Here is a 13,756-nt window from a genome sequence, read left to right as displayed (position 1 = left end):
TACGACTCCTGTGGAGAGTGAGGAGGTAAATATCCTCACCAATGGTTTAGTAACCTCCTTTCTCGCTTCCCGGAGCAGCCGAGGATAAATCGGGTCTGGCCCTGGGGACTTCTCAATCGTAATGTTTTCCAAAATTTCCAGCACATCAATTTCATCAATCTTGATCTGGTCAAGACTGTATCCCAGCTCCTCAAAGTTCTCATTCACAACAAGGTCCCTTTCCTTGGTGAAAACCAAAGCAAAAAACTCATTTAGGCCTTCCCCTTTCTGCTCAGACTCCACGCACAAGTTCCCTACACTATCCCTGATTTGCCCTACCTTCTCCCTGATCATTCTCTTATTCCTCACGTATGAGTAAAATGCCTTTGGACTCTCCCTAATCCTTATTGCCAAGCCTTTTTCATGTCCCCTCCTGGCTCTCCTCAGTCCAATTCTGAGCTCCTTTCTAGCTAGCCTGTAATCCTCTAAAGCTGTGCCAGATTCTTGCTTCCTCCACCTTACGTAAGCTGCCTTCATCGTTTTGGCGAGAAGTTCCTCTGTTCTCGTCATCCAAGGTTCCTTAATCTTACCCCTTCTTACCTGTCACAGAGGAACAAATTTGTGCATCATTCGCAACTGCACCTTAAATAGTCTCCACATGTTCTGCTGCGCCCTTTCTGTGGAACAATTACTCCCAGTCTGTACTTCCCAACTCCTGTCTGATAGCGTCATAATTTCCTTTTCCCAATTAAATATCTTCCCTCGGTAACTGTTCCTTTCACTCTCCAAGGCTATGCTAAATGTGAGGCAGTTGTGATCACTGTCACCAAAGTGCTCTCCCACTGTGAGATCTGATACCTGTCCTGGCTCATTGCCGAGCACCAAATCCAAAATAGCCTTTCCCTTTGTCGGCCTGCCTACACACTGAGTAAGGAAACCCTCCTGAACACACCTGACAAAAATGGCTCCATCCAAACCATCTACACTTAGGAGGTTCCAGTCGATATTGGGAAAGTTGAAATCACCCATAACAACAACCCTGCTACTTTTGCATTGTTCCAGAATCTGCCTGCCTATGAGCTCTTCAATCTCTCTACTGCTATTAGGTGGTCTGTAGAAAACCCCCAATGAGATGGCTGTTCCCTTGCTGTTCCTAATTCCCACCCATACTGACTCAGTAGACAAACGTTTCTCAACAACCTTTGTTTCTGTAGCTGTGATGCACTCTCTGATTAGCAATGCTACACCCCCTCCTCTTTTTCCACCCTCCCTGTTCTTTGAAGGATGTCTACTACCTGTGCCACTCTGAGCTTCCCATGGCCTCTAATGTGGTAAAACACTTCACACAGCAGAACTGAGTTACTTAGATTATGGAGTTAGGCCACAGATCAGCGAATGTCTCATCAAATGGCAGGACAGGCTCGAGGGGCTGAATGGCCTCCACCAGTGTGGGTCCAAAAGGAGGAGGCAGAGGAAGAGGTTTAGTTGGGAAATACAGCCCCAGGCTGCAAAAGGAATGGAAGTGTTTGAGTACTGAGGATATGGAAAAGGCAGATATCATGGTGGAGTTGGAAGGAGATTATAGAGACAGTGAGTGGTAAGACTATGGAGAGATTTAAACAGAAGAAAGAGAATTTTCAAGTGGAAGTTTTGCCAGGCTGGGAAACCCTCTGGACCTTTGGATACATGAGTAAACTCTTCCCTGATACTCTTCAAACAGACACTGGGTCGGCCAAGGTGACAGGAGAGAAGAAACAAAGACTGATGTTAGTCAGGGATCTACCCAGGAACAAGGAGAGCCAACCTGAGCGATTCCTCCAACAAATCGCGTTTTCACCACAACGTTCTCCTCGTCCGGTTTGTTGAACGCGGCTTTCTGAGCTGCTCGCACCAGATTGTCAGATGCCCGCTTTACTGCGTTTCCTGCAGTCTGCAAAAACAAAGCAGGCCACAGGACTGTCACTCCTTCTCCACCTTACAAACAGTGTACAGTTAACACAGCCACTCAGTCAGAACAACGCCGGCCATCATTGCAACAGGGTCAGCGCATGGACTGTGTCAAGGGTCAATAGGTCACGGGCCATACTAGGGGGTCAACCATTGTGGGCAGACACACTGAGTGCTAATGATTAGCGTATTAACAACGGGATAAAGAGCGACATAACCAGGTTTACCAGGGACATGAGGACTGGATATTACACAGTGGGGCGGCACAATGGCTCAAGGGATGGCATGGTGGCTCAGTGGTTAGCACTGCTGCCTCACAACACCAGGGACCTGGGTTCGGTTCCAGTCTTGGGCAACTATCTGTGTGTGGAGTTTGCACATTTTCCCCTTGTCTGCATGAGTTTCCTCTGGGTGCTCCGGTTTCCTCCCACAGTCCAAAGATGTGCAGGTTAGGTGAACTGTCAATGCTAAATTGACCATAGTGTTCAGTGATGTGTCGGTTAGGTGCATTAGTCAGGGGTATATGTAGAGTAATAGGGTAGGAGAATGGATTTGGGTGGGATACTCTTCGGAGGGTCAGTGTGGACTCGTTGGGTCTAATGGCCTCTTTCCGCACTGTAGGGATTCAATGAGAATAGGGGCCCACAACTGTTCACAGTATTCTAGCTATGGTCTGACTAGTGCCATGTATAGCTTTAGAGAGACTTCCTTGTTTGAACACTCTGTTCCCTTTATGGTATTATGAAGAGACTGGAACAGATTTGGTGAAAGGGCCAAACATTGAGAAATAGGTCTCAATGTGAAAAAGGGAAATATCACTTTGAACCTGGATAGGGTGAACAGCCAAGGTCTTTTCCCTGGGGTGGAGGAGTCCAAAACTACAGGACATAGCTTTAAGGTGAGAGGGGAAAGATTTAAAAAGAATCCGAGGGGTAACTTTTTGACATGGAGCGTGATGCATGTATGGATTAAGCCGTCAGAGGAGGTGATGGAGGCTGGTACAGTTGCAACATTTAAAAGGCATCTGGATGGGTATATGAATAGGAAGGGTTTAGAGGGATATGGGTCAATGGGACTAGGCCAGATGGGGATGCCTGGTCAACTTGCACCCCACAGGGTCTGTTTCTGTGCTGTATGACTCTGTAAATGACTTCCAGAATTCCACTCCCCTTTTGATTCCCTTTTCACTTCCTGTGTCTTCCTTGAATTTTAAAATCCTACCTCTTGTTCCGGACTCGCTATCGCTCCCACAATCAGAGAAAATAATGTCTGTCTGCACCATAAAATCTTGAACCATCTCAAACACCTTGCTTCTCTTATTATTCAGGACGTGGAGGTGTTGGACTGGGCTGGACAAAGTTAAAAATCACACAATGCCAGGTTATAGCTCAACAGGTACCTCCGAATAAACCTGTTGGACTGTAACGTGGTGTTGTGTGATTTTTAACTATTATTATTCCTTCACAGGTTGTGGGTATCAACGGACTGGGCCCAGCAGTTACTGCCCGTCCCTAGTTGCCCTTGGGAAGATGGGGATGAGCGGCCATCTTGAATCGCTGCAGGGGTCCACTTGCTGTGGGTAGACCAACCTCTGTAAGAGGGGGTTCCAGGATTTTGACCCAGCGACAATGAAGGAACGGCAATATATTTCCAAGTCAGGATGGAGAGGGGCTTGAAGGGGGTGGTGTTCCCACGTATCTGCTATCCTTGTCCTTCGAAACGGAAGTGGTTGTGGGTTTGTCACAGGAAAATACAAGCCTGGTCCTTGTAAACTGTTTGAGACATTAACTCTGAAGTCCTGGTCCTGACAGTATTCTGATGAGGTGGCTGTCTACTCCCCCCCCCCCCCCCACCTTCAAGAGTACTTCCCGAGACGTGGCTCAGGACTGAGACACAAGGTCTAACCAGAGGCTTTAACTATTGAAACTGGATTGACTCCTGTGCATTCCAGCTCTGGGAATAATTGTCAACATTGTTTCCTCTCCTGACGGTGTCCAGGACCAACAGGCACAATCACAGATTAAAAGGGTCACATATTTAAGAGAGATCAGGAGGAAGTTACTCTCCCAGAGGGGAGTGAATAGCATACATGACTGTCAAAGCTGGGTTGTTACGTATGTCCAGGGCTGACATAGTCAGATTTCATTAACAGAATCTCAGGCTGTTGGGAAAAGGCGGGAAAGTGGAGTTGAGGATGATCAGGTCAGCCATGATGTCATTGAATGACGGAGCAGACTCGATGGGCTGAATGGCCTACTCCTGCTCCTATACCTTGTGGTTTTTTTTAACACTTTCAGTGATACAGGGCAGGGAGTTTGAAAGTTTACACCCGAGATGGTATATTAACACTACAGACGTAAATATAGTAGCTGATCAGATTATGTTTAAAAGCTAGTAAACACTTCTTCAGCAAGTTGAATGTTCATTTTTTAGACTCATTGTTATTCTCTCGTGGGATCTGGGGGCCACTAGCTGGGCCAGTAGGCATTGCTCATCCTCAGTTGCCTTTGAGAAGGTGGTGGTGAAACATACATGTACACCAGACAATTAAATCAAAATCAAAATTTAAATGCCCTTGGGGAGGGAATTCCAGGATTTTGGCCTAGTGACAGTGAAGGAACGGCTATATATTTCCAAGTCAAGATGGTGAGTGGCTTGGAGGGGAACCTTAAGATGGTGGGGTTCCCACGTTAACAGTTGCCCTTGTTCTTCTAGTGGTTGTGGGGTTTGGAAGGTGCTGTCTGAGGAGCTCTGGTGAACTTCTGAAGAACCGTATAACACCTGAGTGAAAGTGGTGATGTGGGGGGAGAGGGGGGTGTCACTCGTGCTTAGTGGTTGTGGGGTTTGGAAGGTGCTGTCTGAGGAGCTCTGGTGAACTTCTGAAGAACCGTATAACACCTGAGTGAAAGTGGTGATGCGTGCACAGGATGTGGGGGGAGAGGGGGGTGTCACTCGTGCTCCGGGGTGACAGCCTCTTGGGAGAACAGACAACGGCGACAGGGAGGCCGGGGGAGTGCAGGTCAGCGAACGTCAGGTTACCTGAAGCCTCCGCATGGCCTCCGAGTCTGTGTCTGCCTTCACCTTACACGCCACCAGGAGCTGCGCAGTGGAGGCTGCCACTTGCTTGGCTGAGGAAATGAGCTTCTCCTCGCTGGCGTGACCTTGAACCGACGCATTGGCTGCCTCGCACAGATTGCTGGTGGCAGCCGCGACCATCCGGGCCTAGAGAGAGAGGGTGTCAGGGGAGGGAGAGAGAGGGGGAGGGAGAGAGGGGGAGGGAGAGAGGGAGAGAGGGAGGGGGAGAGAGGGAGGGGGAGAGAGGGAGGGGGAGAGAGGGAGGGGGAGAGAGGGAGGGGGAGAGAGGGAGGGGGAGAGAGGGAGGGGGAGAGAGGGAGGGGGAGAGAGGGAGGGGGAGAGAGGGAGGGGGAGAGAGGGAGGGGGAGAGAGGGAGGGGGAGAGAGGGAGGGGGAGAGAGGGAGGGGGAGAGAGGGAGGGGGAGAGAGGGAGGGGGAGAGAGGGAGGGGGAGAGAGGGAGGGGGAGAGAGGGAGGGGGAGAGAGGGAGGGGGAGAGAGGGAGGGGGAGAGAGGGAGGGGGAGAGAGGGAGGGGGAGAGAGGGAGGGGGAGAGAGGGAGTGGGGGAGAGAGGGAGGGGGAGAGAGGGAGTGGGGGAGAGAGGGAGGGGGACAGGGAGAGAGGTTGGCGGGGGAGAGAGAGAGAGAGGGAGAGGGAGAGGGGGAAGGAGAGAGAAGGAGAGCGAGGGTAAACGAAAATGACATTTGAAAGGCATCCGAAATCTAGACTCCATGTGGCAGCTGGGTATCCACCACTATCACCATGGACAATGAACAGTTCATGGAATCCATTCTCTTCTACAACATAAGAATGAAAACACATCGTTTTAACCTTCCCGAAATTGACCCTGTCTTTCCTTCCGAAGGGACCCTTCCAAAATAAAGAGTGAAATGGACAGTACTGGAACTTGAACCATCATACACTCGAATTCCAATGGGATCATTCTCTGCCAACCTTGATCACAACCTCAGAACCCCTAGCACATCATGGAAACTGTGCTCCAGTGGTCCCTTCACAACCAAAGGCCGTGGGATGGAGGCCCAGTCAAGGGATCTGTGCTCAAACTGCAGTGCAGCACTGAGGGAGAGCCCAGTGTTGGAGCCCCGAGCTTTACAACATGGGACAGTCATTCAAACTGATTCCAAACAAAACTTCAATGCACAACCAGTGGATTTGCAACACTGATGTTTCCCCTAAAATCTAGTTCTGCTTTGGGAGTGGGTCCCAGAGTCCAGGCCAGCCTCCATATTGCAGTCTGAGTGCGTTACTGAGGGCTGTGTTTTTTACAGATTCTAGCCACCCAGCCATCACACTACACTTCATCAGTTCCCAAATCAGGAGGGGACAGGGTAGAAAGACTCTGTGACACAGAGAGCATGCTCTGTCACAGTAACAGACTGGGATCAGGGAGAGGGCTGTGCAGAGTAACAGACTGGGATCAGGGAGAGGGCCGTGCAGTGTAACAGACTGGGATCAGGGAGAGGGCTGTGCAGAGTAACAGACTGGGATCAGGGAGAGGGCTGTGCACAGTAACAGACTGGGATCAGGGAGAGGGCCGTGCAGAGTAACAGACTGGGATCAGGGAGACGGCTGTGCAGAGTAATAATTGGGACAGAGAGAGTGCGGTACAATTTGGATCTGATGAACAGGAGGATTTGTATCTATGTTACGACATTTACAAAGCGAGTAACTGATGCTCTTGGAAGGAAATCGGATGGTTGCCATAACAATTGGCTGATGGACTGCACGTTCACTCCTGGGCGCTGCATTAGAAATTCCTCCTTGCTCAGTTACACAGAGACTCAAATACCCCTAGCTCCGAATCTGGAGAGAAGGACACCTACTGCAGATATGAGACCTTGTGACCACTGTCCATCGTCCACCGCATTCGCAAGAATAGCTCCAACCTAAGGTCAGAGAGAGAGAGAGAGAGACACATTAATTCAGCACCGGCAAGTAACAAGTTGCTGAAATGCAAGTCAGATTGCTTTGAATTCAGTGGGAACCCTGCTGCTTACCTTGCCCTGAGCCACGAGCTCTCTCTGGGCAGCAGAGGCTGACTTCACCAACGCACTGGTAGCAGCCGCAATCGACTTTGCGGCCTCCAGAATCTGTTCCTCAAAGTCGAGGGTCTCATCAGCTTGCTACAGGGAGAGTAAACGCTTGGTTAAAGGGGACAGTCAGTACGAATCACCGCACAGCGCCCCGTGCATCGCTCAACACTTGCTGGAGCGGGTGGACCGGAATTCTAACTTCAAACCCGATAGAACGGGGTATAATCTGTGAGACACAGTTATTCTGCCACTCAATTGAACTAAACCACGGGAATACAATGTGAGTTGGCACGAGGCGCGGTCTAATTCCATTGTTGATGTTCTGTTCAAGAATCAACTCTGTTTTTAAGCGACATTGTTTTGTCTCCAATAGCTGTTTGAGCCTGTGATAATTTACTTGTACCTTGGAGACAGGACAGGACACTATAGCAATATGTTTGATATATAGTTGACTCGAGTAACAACCTAATATATCAAACATATCACACAGCGTCCTGCAGGAAACATCCCACTTGCTTTCAGCTTCAGAGAGACAATAATTCCTGAGCCATTCCTCCAGACCAACCGCTAACCCGGGAGCAGTGGGGGGGTGACTAGCTGAGGTTGTTCTGGAGGCCAGAGGCCAAGGCTGGTTCACACTGAGCTAAGCAGGTTCAGAAACATGACGGGTGAGGAGCCCTGCGCACGGCCCGGGGCTGCACTCTAAGCCGCTCGCCGTCTCACTCACCCTGGGCTTGGCCCTCGGTTTCAGCTGCTCCAGTTTCTTTGCGGCGGCTTCGATGGAGGCCGCGGCTCCCAGCAACTCTGCCTCCGCCACGACGGTCGGATCTTCGGGATCCACCCATTCCGTGCCTGAGGAAGTCAAAACATTCCCTTTAATCTCCCTGGGCTCTTCAAATCTGATACGGGGACGGAGGGACAGGGTGAGGGCAAAGGGATAGATCTTCCTGAAACTTTGATGTGGAGGAGCTGGTGTTGAACTGGGGTGGGCAAAGTCAGAATTCACATGACACCAGGTTATCGTCCAACAGGCTTATTTGAAAGCACAAGCTTTTGGAGCACAGCTCATTCATCTGATGGCAGACAGGAAGGATACTGGTAGAACACAGCAAGCCAGGCAGCATCAGGAGGTGGAGAAATTGATGTTTTGGGTGTAACCCTTTTTCAGGACTGGGCGTGGGGGAGCTGCAGATAAAGAGGAAGGTGGGGGCAGGATGGGGAGGCGGGGATAGGTGAAGACAGGCAGAGGGTACAACCTGGTTGGTCTATGGGAGGAATGGATGCGGTCGGTGGCTGGGAGGGGTGGGAGAGAGGGGTAGGGGCTGGAAAGGGAGTCGGGCGATGGGAAGGGAGGTTATTTGAAACTGAAGAACTCAATGTTGAGTCCTCCAGGCTATAGGCTGCCCAGGCGGAAGATGAGGTGTTGTTCCTCCAATAGGAGCTGTGGTTTGTTTTGGTAATGGAGGAGGCCATGGATAGTCATGTCGGAAAGGGAGTGGGAAGGGGAATTAAAATGGACGGTGACTGGGAGATCCGGTCGGCTCCTGCAGGCCTGGCTGAGATGCTCAGTGAGCCGTTCCCTAGGTTTAGATTTGGTCTCCCCGATGTAGAGAAGACCACATCAGGATGCAGTAAACTAGGTTGGAGGAGAGGCAGATGAACCTCTGTCTCACCTGGAAGGACTGTTTGGGGCCCTGGATGGAGGTGAGGGGAGTGGTGTATCAGAGGGTTTTGCATCTTATCTGGTTGCAAGGGAAGGTACCTGGGGCTTCAGGAGTGTTGGTGGGGAGAGTGGGGGCAAATCAAGGACTGTCAAAGGGAACAGGCCTTGCGGAAGGCAGAGAGGGGTGGGGAGTGGAAGGTATTCTTGATGGTGGGATCTAGTTGGAGTTGGCAGAAGAGTTTAAGGATGATGCGTTGGATGTGGAGACTGGTGGGGTGGCAGGTGACGACAAGGGGGACTCTGTCTTTATTGTGTTGGGAGGGAGGTGGTTTAGAGCACTGGAATGGGGAATGGAGGTGGTGTGGTGGAGGGCTGTCTGGATGATGGGGGGGAAAAGCACGTTGTTCGAAATAGGTGGACATCTGGGATGTTTGGGAGTGGAGTGTACCACCTTCATCTGATGGAGCAATGCTTGTGATTTCAAATAAACTGTTGGACTACAACTTAGGACATGTGACTTCTGACTTGGGCCTTCAATCAGATGCAACTTTCACTGGCATAACATTCATAAAATCCATAAAACGGGTAACTGTCAGAATTGAATATTTGAGGTAAACCTCCACTTCTGCCAGAATCATTTGGAGACTTTACGGTACCTTCCTTTTGCAAATGGCCAGGGACCCTTTGGGAGGGGTGAGGTAATTTTTGGATTTTAAAAGAGACCTGATTGCGTACAGGAAGTGGATATCTAATTGGAACTATCAGATTATCAAGGTATTGAAATTCTCAACACTTATTTTCAAAAAGAGAAAAGAACTTGCTACCACTGCTTGATGCTTCCCTGCGGGCTATGATTATAGGATGAGTGCTGTGTAACTGATTTCACAGCCTATCATTATCCCAGTGGGGCAGGGGCTGGTAAGCTCATAATTTGAGTGATCAGCTCCAATGCTGGAGAGAGTCATTGTCCGATATGGTACAAAGATGTGAAGAGAGCACCCTTACAAATTAACTGGAGTGTGGAGTTCAAATCTTAGGAGCACTCTTTCAGGGAGGATGAGGGTCGAGAGTGTGGTGTTGGAAAAGCACAGCCGGTCAGGCAGCATCCGAGCAGCAGGAGAATCAACATTTCAGGCATAAGCCCTACATCAGGAAACCCTTCTTCTGTTCCTCGGATGCTGCCTGACCTGCTGTGCTTTTCCAGCACCACTCTAATCTTGACTCTGATCTCCAGCATCTGCAGTCCTCACTTTCTCCATTCAGAGAGACTGCCAAGGCCTTTGAAAGGGGCAAAGGAGATTTACCAGAACACTGTGCAGAGTAGACTTACTCACTCTCTAACGGCTTAATTAACTTGAAACATTAACCCGATTTCTCTCTGCAGGCACTACCGGACATCCTGAACTTTCTTGCTATTTTCTGTTTATAGATCAGATTTCCAGCATTCTCAGCAATACCTTTTCTTTTCACTAGAATGATGTGAGTGACATGGAGGGATTAGAGAGCCGTGATGATCTGAAACTTGCTTTGTGAAAGGAAGGTGCTAACTCTTCAAAAAGTAACGACTAAAGCAGAAGTGGAGAAATGACAGAGCGTGAGGGATTTGCAGAGCTCTGGGAGAAGGGTGGGAGTGTGGGACTACGATAAATCATGGCATACAAGTCGATCTTTGGAATCTTGAAAAATCTTCTCAAAACCACAGAAATGAGAAATAGGAACAGGAGGAGGCCATTCAGCCCCCTTGGACCTGCTATGCCATACAATCAGATCATGGCTGATCTGACGTTACACAGGATGAGTTACAATCCAAGAACGTGCAAACCCCGTGATCGAGAGAGAAAACATGAACTGCTGGTGTGGGTGGTCACCACTCTGAACTGCGAGATAAAAAGAGCACAGCTCTAGTAAATTTAAATTAAATTAGTGTGAAATGCGTTACTGAATGGATTAATTCTACATGGAGCACATTTAGCCACAATCAAACTGAGTTAGAACCATTAATCCCTTTGGCATCCAGAACAAGGAACTCGTTCAGAGTCACTTTGGCATCAGGTCATGGTCAGATTTGGTGTGTCCATTTTCAGTATCAGCCTTTTGCCATCTTCCTCACCAGTGAATTAGCTCTTCCTTACTCCTGCCGGACCATAGGGCTGCTCTCTCACTAGAGAGAGAGATGACTGGTGGCGGTTTAACCTGAGGGTCACCGTGCCTCAGGCGAGGGGAGAGGTTGAGAAGGAGAGCCCTTCATGGTAACCTCAGCCATCACTCTTTATTGCAACCATCCGTCTAGGCCGAGGGGAGTGAATCTGTGAAATTCTTTATTGTTGAGGGCTGCCGAGGCTGCGTTGTTAAGTATATTCAGAGCTGTTAAATATTTTTAGTCAGTAAGGAAATCCAGGGTTATGGGAAAAAGGCGAGAGAGGAATTGAGGATCATCAGATCAGCCATGAATCACATGGCAGACTTGATGGGCTGAATGGCCCATTTCTGGTCCCATGTTTTAATCTCTTACGTAGCACAGAGCGTTAGCACATGGGAAACTTGGAAGGCAAAAGGAATGTTGTCCTTTATTGTAAGGAAGGTGAAATATAAAGGTAGGCAAGTTTTGCCACAACTGTACAGGTATTGGTGGGACCTGTGCACTACGGACAATTTTGATTTCCTTACTTAAAGAGGGATTAAGGAGGTCAAAAAAGGTTGATGCAGTCGATTCCTGATCTGAGGGACTATTTGATGAGGATAGGTTGTGGAGTTTAGATCTACATTCATTGGAGTTTCAAAGCATGAGAGGTTTTCTTACTGAAACATAAAGGTAGATGCTTTCTGCATCTTTGGGGGATGGGATCTAGAATGAGGGGGCAAAATGAGGGGTCTCTCTTTTAAAATGGAAATGAGGAAGGGCTTCTCCTGTGGCTGGAGAGGGAGAGCTGCGAGGGTTTGAAATCTCTTCCCCAGCAAGATTGGAGGCAGGGTCACTGAGATAATTCAAGTCTGAGTTTTGATTATGGGGAGGTGCAGACAGTAGTAAGGTCATGATTAAATTGGCAATGATATTACTGGATCAAGGGGCTTTTACAGTCAGTAGGAGTTTTTTGGTACCGAGGGTCTTTAGATTCTGTTACAATCTACAGTCTTTGTCAAGGTTGGAGAGTTGGCTGAAGTGTGTGGGCGGGGTGGTAATAGAGGAGGTAGAAAGCAGATGGGATTGGGACTAATGTATGGAGGATAAACAGCAGCAGAGACTGGTTGGAGTTTGCGATAATCGCTATGGTTCAGGATTTTCAAAAGACTAGGTGAAACATTGCAATTCAGAATATTCACAAGGGTTTTGCAAACCAGTCATAGATCCATACAGCACGGAAATAGACCCTTCAAGTACAACCAGTCCACGTCCACCATGTCCCCAAACTAAACCAGTCCCACCTGCCTACGCTTGGCCCATATCCCTTCAGACATTTCCTACTCGTGTATTTATCCAAATTTCTTTTAAACATTGTAACCGTACCCACAACCATCACTTGCTCTGCCAATTAATTCCACACATGAACCACTCTCTGTGTAAGTCTTGCCTCGTGTCCTTTTTAAATCTTTCTCCTCTCGCCTTAAAAATATGCCCCCTAGTTTTGAACTCCCCCACCCTAGAGGAAAGCCACCCGCCATTCACCTTATCTATACCCCTCATGATTTTATAAACCTCTATAATGTCACCCTCGACCTCCTACACTCCAGTGAGAAAAGTCCCAGCCTTTCCTGTCAATTTTTACATCTCAAACTCTCCATTCTGGGCAACATCCTGGTAAATCTCTTCTGAACTCTCTCCAATTTAACAATGTCCTTAAATTGAATGAATGTGAATGCTTTTCTCTGGAATTATCCAGCAAGTACAGCACAAAGATAGGCCATTCGGCCCAACTGCTCCGTGCCTGAGTTTATGTTCTACACAAAGCCTCTTCATTTCACCCGGTCTATACAAACCTCTGTTCCTCTCTCCCTCATCTATCAAGATTCACCTTCAATGCAGGAGAATCTGTGAGGTCGCAGGCTCTGTATTTCAGAAAGGGATTCTCACATCCCAGCAATGAACAATGTTACACAGGGACCTTCAGTAAAGTGTGGTGGATCAAAGGAGCTGACCCCAAACTAACTCCAGGTTTATGGAGTTGATAAGAAAATCAGGTCCAGATCCTGCAATTAACTTAAAGCCAGCCTCTGTTGCATTGTGTGTGTGGTGGTGGGACCCTACACTAACGTGGATTGCAGGGGAAATGAAAGAAACAGCCACAAGATTATTTACAGAGAGTTTGTTTTAAACAAGAATGTTCAACCCCAGCCAACTATTCAGATTTGGAAACAGCAGTGTGACCTTTCTGTATGTGGAATGTTGCAATGTGTGGACTCCGAGATGGTTGGGAAACTGGAATAGCAACTTTTTAAGTGGACAAGGCATTGGTTTGATTCAGTGATCCCACTCTCCCCTTTCAGTTCAGGTTCTGCCTCACAGACCACAGCCCGCAATCCAGGCTGATACTCGAATGTGGGAGTGACAGAGGGCTTGACCTCTGGAGGGATAGAGGTGAAACAAGGAGGGTCACACAATGACCTCGCAGGTAGATGAGAGAGAGCCCATGGCACCACTTCACAGAGAGTGTGGGGGCTCTCCCCACATTTATCCTTTAATCAGCATCACAAAACCAGCTTCCCCAGTCCTTTAGACTGGAACATCTGAGAGCAGAGTCACAGACTCTGTGGAAGACTCCCCGGACAAATAAACATCTGACAGACAACTTCCCTGTTGTGCCGCATCTTCTGCAAAAATCTCCATGTCCAGGTCATTCAGTAACCTCGGACAGCTTTGATGTAATAGACTAAATAATCACTCAGAGAATATTGACGGATAGTCGCTGGGTAAATACACAATGAACACCCGGACTAACCCGGACAATAAACAACTCGCAAACCCCCCATTCCCCAACATGACTGATCTTCCTTCAACTTTCTCAAAACCCAACACCTCTGACTTACCGCACCCATTCGACACCCT

At 48.6% G+C, this 13,756-nt stretch overlaps 1 protein-coding gene across 1 annotated transcript in view; it reads right to left on the bottom strand.

Moving 5' to 3' along the window:
* Positions 1-1,783: 1,783 nt before the first annotated feature.
* Positions 1,784-13,756, bottom strand: part of LOC122547661 (talin-2-like) — a gene marked incomplete at its 3' end in the record, with an annotated part of 18,666 nt that continues 6,693 nt past the window's right edge. Inside the window, exons 4-8 of the mRNA XM_043686255.1 lie at positions 7,780-7,904; positions 7,017-7,142; positions 6,843-6,905; positions 4,966-5,148; positions 1,784-1,909 (exon numbers count right to left, since the gene is read on the bottom strand). Coding sequence (XP_043542190.1) covers positions 1,784-1,909; positions 4,966-5,148; positions 6,843-6,905; positions 7,017-7,142; positions 7,780-7,904 — 623 coding nt within the window. The remainder of the gene's footprint in view (positions 1,910-4,965; positions 5,149-6,842; positions 6,906-7,016; positions 7,143-7,779; positions 7,905-13,756) is intronic.

Source organism: Chiloscyllium plagiosum, unplaced genomic scaffold (genome assembly GCF_004010195.1).
Source record: "Chiloscyllium plagiosum isolate BGI_BamShark_2017 unplaced genomic scaffold, ASM401019v2 scaf_13497, whole genome shotgun sequence".
Lineage (NCBI taxonomy): Eukaryota > Metazoa > Chordata > Chondrichthyes > Orectolobiformes > Hemiscylliidae > Chiloscyllium > Chiloscyllium plagiosum.
This window is presented reverse-complemented; position numbering and strand designations above follow the sequence as displayed.